Source organism: Monodon monoceros, unplaced genomic scaffold (assembly GCF_005190385.1).
Source record: "Monodon monoceros isolate NGI ecotype Baffin Bay Population unplaced genomic scaffold, NGI_Narwhal_1 Super_Scaffold_15, whole genome shotgun sequence".
In the NCBI taxonomy this organism is placed as follows: domain Eukaryota; kingdom Metazoa; phylum Chordata; class Mammalia; order Artiodactyla; family Monodontidae; genus Monodon; species Monodon monoceros.
This window is the reverse complement of record NW_021703771.1, coordinates 19,312,208-19,326,132: the sequence shown is the minus strand read 5'-3', so window position 1 is coordinate 19,326,132 and position 13,925 is coordinate 19,312,208. Positions and strand designations below refer to the sequence as shown.

Below are 13,925 nucleotides of genomic sequence, written 5' to 3'. Positions count from 1 at the left end.
AAATCCACAGATAACTCAGTTTTAGAGAGTAGTTTGTTTTTTTCCCATTTATTAATTTTAGTGAAACTCCTGTATAGGACTGCGAAAGAGGAAGTGGTTCTTTTACCTTATTAGCCTGCTGAGTAGCTAAGTGTAAGTCAGAGTCATAACCTCAGAGATGGAAAGCTGTCTTTGCCACTTGGCGAACACCTAGTTGTCTTCAACATATTAAGGCACTAATTTTGCTGGCTTTAGAATATAAAATTAATAGGAAGAAAATATGGGTTGTTTTCATTCTGGGTACTGCTTATAGTCTTTTAAAATATGTTTTTCTTTATATTGACCTGACTCTTAACGTTAGCTATCAGTCTTGTCAGGACTCTGCTTCTGTGATACTTGATTGATTTACCTATATATCAATAGAATAAGTAAAAGCCTTTCTTAACATTCTTTCATTGAAAATTTAGGGTAGCATTGCTGATTTGCTGTTAGATGACTTAAAATATGTAAAATGTTTATTCATATATTTTATGTCCACATTCTATTTAATTGCATTTAAAAAATAAAATTTTAATGCATGTTAATTAATGTTAACCTACTCTTCTGTTTCATTCCATACTTAAAGCATAACTTAAAAAATATTTAGGGATCTTTTGTTAACTTTGCTTCTTAGCTTAAGTCATAACTTAAAAAAATACTCAAACTAAAAATGTGTGGAGCGTGCACAGTTATATCTTATATAGACATGAATTCCATATTAGAAAATACAAGTTCGTTTTCGATGCCAAGTTTTTGGTGGCTTAGTCTCTGAATATTTTCCACTGTATCAAACAAATGGTTTGCCTGAATGAGGGCAGAAAACCAGAATTATTTCCTGACATATTGAGTTTTTAAAAACTTTCTTTAAAATGATCTAGAATTCAGATCCCAACCCCCCCAAAATAGCCATTGTGTTTGTTTCTCTTTCCTTTATCATGTTATTCATAATGCTATCCATCTGTGTAACTTTTAAAGCTTTTAAATTTTGTTTTATGTTCTAAAGTGAAACTTGTTTAATATCTGGGCTTTCTCTTTTCCTTGTGTAATTTCACATGTCTGTTATTGCAGAAGTAGCCTAAGTTTGGATGATTTTCGGTAAGTCTTGAGACAGCATGTGATTCTTTTCTGTATAAATTATCTGTTTAACTCCAATTACTGCCTTTATATCAGGTATTTGGGATATCCTTTTTTTTTTTTTTTGGCCACACCGCACAGCTTGAGGGATCTTAGTTCCTGGACCAGGGATTGAACCTGGGCCAGGGCAGTGAAAGCCTAGAATCCTAACCACTAGGCCACCAGGGAATGCCCTGGGACATCCTTTTAAGATTAACCTCTACTTTTATTCTAGAGGTCTCCTTTTTGAAATAGCATTATATATGTCATCAGAAAATAAAAATGTCAGCATAAAAATAAAGTGAAAAATCCAGTATTTAGCTTTTTAAGGCTGTTGACTCATTCTTTGTTGTTGTTATTGATCTTGCTAAATTTCTTTTAGAATTATTTGTGTTTAAAGAACTTTCTTTAAAGCAAGAAGTACAATATTTCAGTATTTCTGGGTGTAATCACAAGTGAAATATTTTAAAAATATGTCATTTCAAAAAGCCCAGCTGTTTTATAATCTAGGTCTACTAGCATGATCTATCTAGATTCTAGAGATTTTAATAATATTTTGTTAAGATTTTCATAGTTTTTTTCAGAAAAATTTATTCTCTCATAGAAAGTTATATTTATAATCCTGGATTTTTTAAAAACACTAATTGCATGCTTGTTTGAGTAAAACAATATTCTAGTTTAAGTATCCTTTTTACTACTACTACTTACTATTAGAGTTTTTCCAGTTTTAAAATAAGTTTGATTTACTCCTTGAACATGTATAAAATGCACATATCACTAATATACTGGTGCATTTGACACTTCATCAATTTACTTTTATTTCTGTAACTGTTGCATTATTATTATTATTATTATTTTATTTATTTATTTTTTGCGGTACGCGGGCCTCTCACTGTTGTGGCCTCTCCCGTTGCGGAGCACAGGCTCCGGAAGCGCAGGCTCAGCGGCCATGGCTCACTGGCCCAGCCACTCTGCGTCATGTGGGATCTTCCCGGACCGGGGCACGAACCCGTATCCCCTGCATCGGCAGGCGGACTCTCAACCACTGTGCCACCAGGGAAGCCCTGTTGCATTATTTTTATAAATATGTTTTCTTATAGGAATAATAGCTATTCGTTAAGTTAGGCCTTCAACACCAATCTCCTTGAATTTTAAAATGGCCATTTTTCTTTGGACATCTGTTGTAAGGGCAGTATTACATAGTGAGTTTTAAATTGGATAAAAGTTATGTTTTTATTTGTTGAAACATGAGGCAACAATAAGTAGGCTGTAGTGGAGGAAATTTTTGCTGCTTTTTGGCATATTTTTGTTGTTGCTTTTAGAAATTCACTTTTGAAAAAAATTACAAAACCATTATTTAATATATATGGCAGAGCAAGCTTCTTCCTTAGGGTACATTTGCTTTTATCTTTATGTTCATTGCTAACCCTTCCCTTTGGCATTTTATTTTTTCTTGTTATTATTTTGAAGTTATATATGGTGTATTTTATACTTCATTCTTCTTTTGAGTATTTATATGATAATAAAGTTGAAGAAAATTTTCAGAATTTTTTTGTTTTTCCATCTAAAAATGAAGTACTGAGAAGGTCATTGTTTTGTTTTGTTTTTTTCCTGTTACACTGTGCTTTTTTAGCAGTACAGTACAGTTTGAATAGGATAGTCTATTTTGAACGTAGGTCTAACCACATTTTTAATTTATTTCAAAAAATGTATGGCAGTAAGAAATATGCACCACTAGGGGGCTCTCATCTTTTATTCTTTTTAGTTCAGTTAATATTTTAAGGTTAAATAGTAGGTAAATTTCAAATGTTTGTTAATAAATATTGTCCCATTTATTCATCCCCTCAAATTTAAACTTTAAATGTTCTGTCACTTTTGGCTATAGAGGTGTTGAGACAATCTATGACTGAGAAATCCAAAAAGTTATGTTTAGCTATACCTTCAGTTTACCCTTTTTGCAACCATTTTTATTATTGTTTACAGTAAACTGGACCGTTGTGATAGTGTAATAATTTACTGTGTTCTTGATACATTTTTGTTTAATATTTAGGAGCACACAGAAGAGGGGAGAATCATTTGGAATTAGCCGAATAGGTAGCAAAATTAAGGGAGTCTTCAAGAGCACGACAATGGAGGGAGCTATGTTGCCTAATTATGGCTTAGCTGAAGGTGAAGATGACTTTGTAAGTAAAAATTCTTCAGTTTGTTGTATGTATAATTTCAGACTTAATGTGGCATAAAAAATTGGTTACGCTTGTTATTTTCCCTTTTTTTTAATCTTATTTCTTACTTCAGATTTTGTTTATGTTTCCCATTCTTTCACTAGTCATTATAGTTTCATGGTGCTAATCTAATTTTTTAAATTCCTGAGCACTAAGTTATTGCTTACTAAGGCCAGATGGTTTCTGTTAAGCTGATATACTGCTAAATAGTCAAACAATTTACCACGTTTTGATTAAGCTTTTACTTCATATCCTGATCTTATCTCTTTCTAACCACATGGCCAGGCACACGGAGTTGGGTTAATCGATGTCCGACCTAACCCCTTGATATTCAGACTGTGATCTGTGGACCAGCAGCATCAGCGTTACCTGGGAGCTTGTTATCAGTACAGAATCTCAGGCTTCATCCTAGACCTGCTGAATCATAATTTACATTTTAACAAGATCCCAGATTTATAAGCACATTACACCCTCCATGCTATTTTATTTCTCTGTCTTTTCACATGTTGTTTTGCTTGAAATGCCTTTTTTTCCCCAGAAAATTCATACTTATCTTTCAGAATCTAGTTTCTTCCCATAAGCCCCTACCTGAGTCCCCAAGCAGAATTGAACATTTCCTCCTTTTTTTGCTTCTGTTAGATCATATGTTAAAACATGTACCACGTTGTGTTTGAAATTACGATTTTTTTTTTTTTTTTGGCTGCACAGCAGGACTTGTGGGATCTTAGTTCCCCCACCAGGGATCGAACCCAGGCCCTGGCAGTGAAAGCTCCGAGTCCTAACCACTGGACTGCCAGGGAATTCCCTGAAATTACGATTTAATTTATGTATTTGAAAGTATGTTTATGATTGTCTTTCCTACCAATTAAGGAGTTCTATAAAGGCAAATATTATCTCATTTGTACTTTGCATTTGTTTAAAAAAATCTTTATTGAACAGACATCCTGGATCTTCATTTTGCCTTTTAATGTCTCAGCACTGGAGATAAAAAGCTGATTAAGACCTAAACTTTGCTCTTAAGAAATTTACTATTCTGGGTATAAAAGGGATGAATATTAGTGATTGGATTGTTAATGACCAAGAAGAAAGAAGTGCAATGTTTATGTTTTTAGATTTTAAGCGTCTCAATTTTTTAATAGTATAGAAAAGTAGAAAAAAATTTAAAATACCACCTGTAATTCTGCCACCCAATAACTACTTCTATTAACATTCTTGTGATTCTGTTTTTTAAAAATATCTTTCCCCTTCCCACCCCCATAAATTAGGCTATATGTAGATTGCTATCCTGATCTCTGCCCACATAATATAACAAAATATAACTTAAATATAACTTAATATAACAAAAGCATTTACCCATGTTATTGTGAACTCGAAACATAATTTTTATGGGGAAAGATGTACTTTTTCTTTTTTGTTCTTCCCAATTACTTGAAATACAAGCTATAGTTTTGCTTCAGGAATAGGAGGCTTTTTTTTTTTTTTTTTGTCTGCACGGGCTGTAGGCACGTGGGCTTCAGTAGTTGTGGCTTGTGGGCTCTAGAGTGCAGGCTCAGTAGTCGTGGCACATGGGCTTAGTTGCTCTGTGGCATGTGGGATCTTCTGGACCAGGGATCGAACCCTTGTCCCCTGCATTGGCAGGTGGATTCTTAACCACTGCGCCACCAGGCAAATCCAGGAGGCTATCTTTAAAAAGCTGAGAAAGTTTGTTCTGTTTTGTAGTGGCCCAAGGAGGAAGGAAATTCTTTATTGGTCTTTATTTACTTATTTTTTATTGAAATATAATTTTTTGTTTAATTTTTAATGGAGTATAGTTGATTTACAATGTTGTGTTAGTTCCAGGTGTACAGCAAAGCGAATCAGTCATACATATACACATATACACTCTTTTTTTTTTTTTTTTTTAGATTCTTCTCCCATATAGGCTATTACATAGTGTTGAATAGAGTTCCCTGTGCTATACAGCAGGTTCTTATTAGTTATCTATTTTATATATAGTAGTGTGTATACGTCAGTCTATCTCCCAATTTATCCCCCACCTTACCCCGTTAACCATAAGTTTTGTTTTCTGCATCTGTGACTCTACTTCTGTTTTGTAAGTAAGTTCATTTGTATGCTTTTTTTTTAGATTCCACATATAAGCGATATCATGAGATATTTGTCTTTCTGTGTCTGACTTACTTCACTCAGTATGACAATCTCTGGGTCCATCCATGTTGTTGCAAATGGCATTATTTTTTTCTTTTTTATGGCTGAGTAATATTCCATTGTATATATGTACCACATCTTCTTTTATCCATTCCTCTGTTGATGGACACTTAGGTTGCTTCCATGTCCTGGCTATTGTAAATAGTGCTGCAGTGAACATTGGGGTGCATGTATCTTTTTGAATTATAGTTTCCTCTGGGTATATGCCTAAGAGTGGGATTGCTGGGTCATATGGTAGTTCTATTTGTAGTTTTTTAAGGAACCTCCATACTGTTCTCCATAGTGGCTGTACCACTTCACATTCCCACCAGCAGTGCAGGAGTGTTCCCTTTTCTCCACACCCTCTGCAGCATTTATTGTTTGTAGATTTTTTTTTTTTTAATTTATTTTTGGCTGCATTGGGTCGTCGCTGTGCGCGGGCTTCCTCTAGTTGCAGCAAGCAGGGACTGCTCTTCGTTGCAGTGTGTGGGTTTCTCACCGTAGTGGCTTCTCTTGTTGCAGAGCACAGGCTCTAGGCGTGCGGGCTTCAGTAGTTGTGGCTCATGGTCTCTAGAGCATAGGCTCAGTAGTTGTGGCACACAGGCTTAGTTGCTCCACGGCATGTGGGATCTTCCTGGACCAGGGATCGAACCCGTGTCCCCTGCGTTGGCAGGCGGATTCTTAGCCACCGAGCCACCAGGGAAGTCCTGTTTGTTGATTTTTTGATGATGGTCATTCTCTCTGGTGTGAGGTGATACCTCATTGGAGTTTTGATTTGCATTTCTCTAATAGTGATGTTGAGCATCTTTTCATGTGCTTTTTGGCCATCTGTATGTCTTCTTTGGAGAAATGTCTATTTAGATCTGCCCATTTTTTGAATGGGTTATTTATTTTTTTGATATTGAGCTGCATGAGCTGTTTGTATATTTTGGAGATTAATCCCTTGTCAGTTGCTTCATTTGCAAATATTTTCTCCCATTTTAAGGGTTGTCTTGGAAATTCTTGATTGGAAGCAAAGATAGTAATAATGGAAAGTAGGGTAAGAGGGCAAACTAATTGTTAGTACTCTGAAGAGAAAAGACAGGAGGTGGCTAGGGTGTTAAACCAGACCAAGACAGTCCCACTTAGGATTTGGGGGTACTGTGCTAGTTCTAAACTGTGGGACCTTGGGGAAATCTCCTTTGCCTTGTTTAGGAAGTGTATGGGAAAGGGAAATTGCCAGTCTCACTGCCAGGGCTAAAGTGGTATGTGATCCAAAATTGAGACCTGGAAGATTTTTATTTTTTTAGAAAAAGGATCAACTTGACGTGATCATTTGGTAGCAGTGCCTCCTTGCTATGTGACCTTGGGTAAATTGCTTAATTTTATTTTGATTTAACTTCCTCACATGTGAAATGGGGATAATAGTATCTAGCTTGTATATGGGTGTTGTGAGGATTAATAAGTGATATATATGAAGCACTTGGGACAGTGCCCAGCACATAGTAAGTGCAGTAAGTACTATACAGTGTTATAATACCATCAGATAAATTATAAGTTAAATTGGCATATGTATACTGGCCTGGGAACCAAAGTCTTCTATGTAAGGTTGGGTCTGTCTGAAAATGCATTTCTGTCCAAGTTCAGAACTGATTCACAGATAAACTTCTGGAATGTAATACGCCCATTGGTATATTGGCAGTTATCCCCAACATAGGAAAGGCTAATAATGAGTTAAATTATAGTATTTCTCAAGGAAATAGGGGGACATCTCTTTGCCTTTTATCCTCTGCCTGTTTTATTCCCTATCTTCTTTGTAGAGGGAACATCTGTTTGAAAATGAGAAAGCACTTGGTTTTCCTTTTTATAAAATTTTGGTTATATATTTTTAAATAATATTAAAGGAATCCCTGAAAATTCTTAGAGAAATATTGCCCTAGAGATTTTTCATTTACTTTTTTGATATAAACACCATTTAAATGGTAGCAGTAATAAAATATAAAACTTTGTTCTTTGTCTTTTATTGATATTTTTATGTTGCTAAGAATTTTTTTTCTATTTTGTTTCTTAGATTGATTTTTATTTAAGAATGTCCCATTTCTTGGCTTTTAGTCAGCTTGTGAAACAAATTTTCTATCATTTTATGATTCATTTTACCATTTCTCTTCAAAAGCCAAGTCTGTTAACAAAATTACAGTTGTAATAGCCATGGAAAATGCTGCCCTGTACCTCAGATTCCAAGCAGTGGAGTGGGTGTTTCCCTCACACATGCTTCTCTGTTTTTCTTCCAGGTTTGTAAGGAGGTAGCCTTGTCCCCAAAAGGCAAGAACTAACATTTATCATCTGTTTTTACAGTTTCATTGTCTTAGGCCTGGAAGACATTTTTGTTTTCAACAGAGCATTAAGAAGTCTTCCTAAGATTCGTAACAGTCTTATTAGGGGTGACAGAAAGCCATTTTAGGACAGGAACAGAAAAAGGGATAATTGCCAAGGGACTTAGTCGGGGAGGAAAAGAATTCACGTAGAAGAGAGTTGGCTACCAGGTGTGGGAAGAGAGTAGAATGGAGAGTGAAGGTAGGGTGCTAGAATTCTGGAAAGAAGTACCTCTTCTCTACTGGTTTGCTCTGACTAGACTGTTCAGAATCCTCTTAAGTGCTACAACCTTTGACTCATTTCCTTAAAAAAGTGTGTTCAAGATGGTTGTGTTTTATCTGTAAAATTTTGCCCCCTTTAACATGAATCAGAGATGTCTAGGTGACCAGGTATTATAATGTGCCAGTTCAGAGATTCTTTTCCAATTTAATGAAGACAGACATTTTTTTCCCCTTCTTTCTGCATGTTTATTTCTAGAACATGTTTAACACTGCTTTTTTAAAATAATTTTTATTCAAGTAATAATTTAAAGAATATTTATTTTAAATATTTATATTATTAAAATTTTAGAAGCTAGGAGATGAAAAAACAATCTTAATTATATAGAGGTGGGTCCCTTTCAGACCTTTTTTCTAATTTTATGTTATCTAATGCTGCAGTGAATATATTTATACTTGTGCCTTTTTCACAGTTTAAAAAAATTTGTCTAAAATAAATGCTTGTGTTAGAATAAGTTGCCAGAAATGGAATTAACTTGGTTGAAACTGTTTTATGGCTTCTTATATTGATAAATGTATATGGGCAAAACGCTTTCTAAAAGGATTGTACAGGTATATCTTGTAACCAACAATATATTGCATATCCAGTTTTTCTGTGCAGTTTCCATCAGTGGCTGTTATCATAAAATTTTACATTCCTAAATGAAAGATATCAGTACAGTAATTTCTACTTCTTATTACCAGAGTTAAATATTTTTCTGTATTTGTGTATTTTTAATATCTTTTCCAGTAATTGCTGAAGTGTCTTATATTCTGTTGAATTTTCATATATTGGTGATGCAACAAAACCTGGAGTTGATGCTAGTAACTTGTTAGTTTTAGTTTTTTACCCTTAACCGTTTCAGTAGAAAATTTGATATCACTTAATTTCAAAAGTATTAGAAAATTATAGACTTTATATGGGCATATTACTTTGTAGTTACATCTCATATGCTATAGGTATAAAGGTCCTGGAAGTATTAATTTTTTTTTCTGATGATTTTTTTCCAGATTGAAGAAGGTATTGTTGTAATGGAAGATGATTCTCCAGTGGAAGCTGTGAACACACCTAATACTCCTCGAAACCTTGCTGCATGGAAAATTAGCATTCCATATGTAGACTTTTTTGAAGATACCTCCTCTGAAAGGAAGGAGAAAAAGGAGAGAATACCAGTGTTTTGTATTGATGTTGAAAGAAATGATAGAAGAGCAGGTATTAATATTATTAATGCATATAGCACTAATCAGGTATTAAAATGATTAAGACAGCATTTCTCCTCCTCCATTGTTGTGGGCTAATAATAATTGGTAAAAATATGATCAAACACAACTTTACAAGTTTTCTTTATGTTTTGCTGTCTTTTTTCTTTTGGTTATTTCATCCGTGTGTTTTACAGTCGAGACAGGGGTAAACAGCATCCATAGCAGGATAAATATTCGCCACCCTGGGCTTTGTCCAAGAGAGTGGGCAGTCTGTATAAGCAAAAACACATCAAAGTTGTGCACATTTTGGGAATGATGAGCAGAAAAATAAAGTTGACCTCAGGAAGAAGGGACAGTCTGTGAGGAAAGAAGGAAAAAGTGGCAGGGTTAGGAAATGGTTTCGAGAGAGGAGTGACGAAGTGATAAGATGAAGGTCAGTGCTAATGATTCCCCTTATTTATTTTTCAAAAAGTATTAGGTGTTTGATTTTTCTTAGAAGCTGATCCTGTTTCATGCATAGGAACATAAAGTATAGGAATGGGGAAGGAAGAATGCTCAGAGTAGCTAGCAATGATATTCCCTATTGTAGTTAAATACCAGGCAGGATCTTGTTCTCTTCAGTTTTGAGTCACTGCTACTTGATTTTGCTGTAACTTCTGTTCGGTCTTGCTAGATGCTGTTCTATCTCAGCATTTTAATAAGTATACAGACAAACCTTTGTTGATATTAAAGTTTCATTTCAGTTTCAAACACAGTCACTTACGTCTTTTGTCTGCTGTTTCTGCTGATAGGAATTTTAAGTGTTAAAAAGAATTTGGAAAGGAATACTCCTAGTTAACTTCTGGATTCAATTCTTTGCTGTGCCTAGTACTTAAAATCTGGCTTTTCTCTCAGTGTTCTTGGCTCTCAGAAAATTATTTAAAATGTTTGATTATTCAGATACAAATCCCTATCAATATAAATAAATTGCTTTTTATTGAGGTATAATTGACATACATTATTACATTAGTTTTTTAGGTACAATATAGTGATTCAATATAGTGATTCTGCATTTGGATACACTGCAAAATGATCACCACAATAAGTCTGGTTACCGTCCTTCACCATACAAAGTTAATACAATATTATTGACTGTGTTCCCCATGCTGTACTTTATATCCCTATGACTTATTTATTTTATAACTGGAAGTTTGTACTACTTGATCACCTTCACCCATTTTATCCTTCTCCTCTGGCAGCCACCCATCTGATCTCTGTATGAGTCTGCATTTTGCTTTTGTTTGTTTGTTTTGTTTTTTAGCTTCCATGTATAAGTGAAATCATGTGCTATTTGTCTTTCTTTGACTTATTTCATTCAGCTTAATACCCTCAGGGTCCATCCATGTTGTTACAAATGGCAAGATTTCATTCTTTTTAAACGGCTGAGTAGTATTCCATTGTATACATATACCACATCTTCTCTATCCATTCATCTGTTGATGGACATTTAGGTTGTTTCCATGTCTTGTTTATTGTAAATAATGCTGCAGTGAATATAGGAGTGCATATATCTTTTCGAATTAGTGTTTTTTTGGATAGATACCCGGCAGTGGAATTGTTGGATAATATGGTAAATCTGTTCGTAATTTTTTGAGGAACTTCCACACTGTTTTCCATAGTGACTGCACCAATTTACATTCCCACCAACAGTACACAAGGGTTCCCTTTTTACCACATCCTCATCAACACTTGTTATTTCTTGTCTTTTTCACGGTGGCCATTCTGACAGGTGTGAGGTGGTATCTCATTGTGGTTTTGATTTGCATTTCCCTGATGATTAGTAATGTTGAGCGTCTTATCATGTGTCTGTTTAGCCATCTATATGTATTCTTTGGAAAAATGTCTATTCAGATCATCTGTCCATTTTTTAATAGGTGTTTTTGTTATTGTGTGAGTTCTTTATGTATATGGGATATCAAGCCCTTATTAGATATATGCTTTGCAAATACCTTCTCCCATTCAGTAGATTGCCTTTTTGTATTGTTGATGGTTTCCTTCACTGTGCAAAATCTTTTTGTTTGATGTAGTCCCATTCGTTTATTTTTGCTTTGTTTCCCTTGCCTTTAGAGTCAGATGAAAACAAAAAAATCACTAAAACCAATGTCAGGGAGCTTGCCACCTGTGTTTTCTTCTAGGAGTTTTATGGTTTCAAGTCTTTCATGCAAATCTTTAATTTATTTTCAGTTAATTTTTTTACATGGTGTAAGATAGTGGTCCAGTTTCATTCTTTTGCATGTAGCTGTTCAGTTTTCCCAACACCATTTATTAATTTTAATTTTAGTTTATAAAATTTTTTTTAAAATTTATTTATTAATTTTTGGCTGCATTGGGTCTTTGTTGCTGCACACGGGCTTTCTCTAGTTGCAGCGAGCAGGGGCTACTCTTTGTTGTGGTGTGCGGGCTTCTCATTGTGGTGGCTTTTCTTGTTGTGGAGCACGGGCTCTAGGAGCACGGGCTTCAGTAGTTGTGGTGCACAGGCTCAGTAGTTGTGGCTCGCAGGCTCTGGAGCACAGGCTCAGTAGTTGTGGCACATGGGCTTAGTTGCTCTACTACATGTGGGATCTTCCCAGACCAGGGATCAAACCCATGTCCCCTGAATTGGCAGGCGGATTCTTAACCACTGAGCCACCAGGGAAGCCCTAATTTTATTTATTTATTTATTTATTTATTTGACCGCGCCGGATCTTAGTTGCGGCACGCGGGATCTTCGCTGCTGTGTGTGGTATCTTCATTGCTGCCTGCGGGATCTTTAGTTGCAGCATGTGGGATCTTTAGTTGTGGCATGTGGGTTCTTAGTTGCTGCATGTGGGCTCTAGTTCCCTGACCAGGGATCGAACCCAGGCCCCCTGCTTTGGGAGAGTGGAGTCTTAACCCCTGGACCACCAGGGATGTCCCTATTTTTATTTTAATTTTTAAAAATAAGTCACACTGGTGGCGCAGCGTTTAAGAATCTGCCTGCCAATGCAGGGGCCATGGGTTCGATCCCTGGTCCAGGAAGATCCCACATGCCACACAGCAACTAAGCCCATGCTCCACAATTACTGAGCCTGCGAGCCACAACTACTGAGTCTGTGCTCCACAGCTACTGACGCCCGTGCGCCTACAGCCCGTGCTGCACAACAAGAGAAGCCACTGCAATGAGAAGCCCACACATTGTAACGAAGAGTAGCCCCTGCTCAACACAGCTAGAGAAAGCCTGCGCACAGCAGTGAAGATCCAATGCAGCCAAAAATAAATAAATAAAATAAATAAATTTAAAAAATAAAATAAGCCACCCAGTTTATGGTGTTTTGTTATAGCAGCCTGAGCAGACTAAGACGGTTACAGAAAGGTTGCAAAAAATAGTACAGAAAGTTGTCATACGCCCTTTACCCAGCTTCCCCTTGTATTGACATCTTATAAAACCATAGTACAATGATTGAAACCAGGAAATTAGCATTGATGGGATATTCATTTGAATTTTACCAGTTTTCCCACTAATACCCTCTTTCTGGTTCAGGATCCAACCCAGGATCCCACACTGAATTTAGTCTTGTCTCCTTAGTCTCCTATGTTCTGTGATAGTTTCTCAGTCTTCCCTTGTCTTTAATGAACTTGACACTTTTTTAAAGAGTCCTGACTAGTTATTGGTAGAAAACACTTGAGTTTGTTCCTCCACTTGAGTTTGCTGCTCAACAATGTTTACTTATTAAAGGACAGAAGAGGCTCTCCTTTCCCCACTGTATATTCTTGCCTCCATTGTCATAAATTAATTGACCATATATGTGTGGGGTTATTTCTGGGCTCTATCTTCTGTTCCATTGATCTATGTGTCTGTTTTTATGCCAGTACCATACTTGTTTGATTATTATAGCTTTGTAGTACAGTTTAAAATCAGGGAGCATACCTCTAGCTTTGTTCTTTTTTCTCAAGATTGTTTTGGCTAATCAAAACTACAATGAGGTGTCACCTCACACCAATCAGAATGGCTATCATCAAAAAATCTACAAACAATAAATGCTGGAGAAGGTGTGGAGAAAAGGGAACCCTCTTGCACTGTTGGTGGGAATGTAAATTGATACAGTCATTTGGAGAACAGTATCGAGGTTCCTTAAAAAACTAAAAATAGAACTACCATATGACCCAGCAATCCCACTACTGGGCATATACTCTGAGAAAACCATAATTCAAAAAGAGTCATGTACCACAATGATCATTGCAGCTCTATTTACAATAGCCAGGACATGGAAGCAACCTAAGTGTCCATCGACAGATGAATGGATAAAGAAGATGTGGCACATATATACAATGGAATATTACTCAGCCATAAAAAGAAATGAAATTGAGTTATTTGTAGTGAGGTGGATGGACCTAGAGTCTGTCATACAGAGTGAAGTAAGTAAGAAAGAGAAAAACAAATACAATATGCTAACACATACATATATGGAATCTAAAAAACAAACAAACAAAAAAACACTGGTTATGAAGAACCTAGGGGCAGGACAGGGATAAAGATGCAGAAGTAGAGAATGGACTTGAGGACACGGGGAGGGGGAAG

At 35.9% G+C, this 13,925-nt stretch overlaps 1 protein-coding gene across 7 annotated transcripts in view; it reads left to right on the top strand.

The window, feature by feature from the left end:
• SNX14 (sorting nexin 14) overlaps window positions 1–13,925 on the top strand; it is a 66,686-nt gene that overhangs the window by 36,303 nt on the left and 16,458 nt on the right. For 5 of the 7 annotated variants that reach the window (XM_029223617.1, XM_029223618.1, XM_029223621.1 and 2 more), the window contains 3 exons: window positions 1,087–1,113; window positions 3,182–3,314; window positions 9,158–9,359. In XM_029223617.1, coding sequence (XP_029079450.1) covers window positions 1,087–1,113; window positions 3,182–3,314; window positions 9,158–9,359 — 362 coding nt within the window. The remainder of the gene's footprint in view (window positions 1–1,086; window positions 1,114–3,181; window positions 3,315–9,157; window positions 9,360–13,925) is intronic. The other 2 variants (XM_029223622.1, XM_029223620.1) reach the window with 1 other exon arrangement.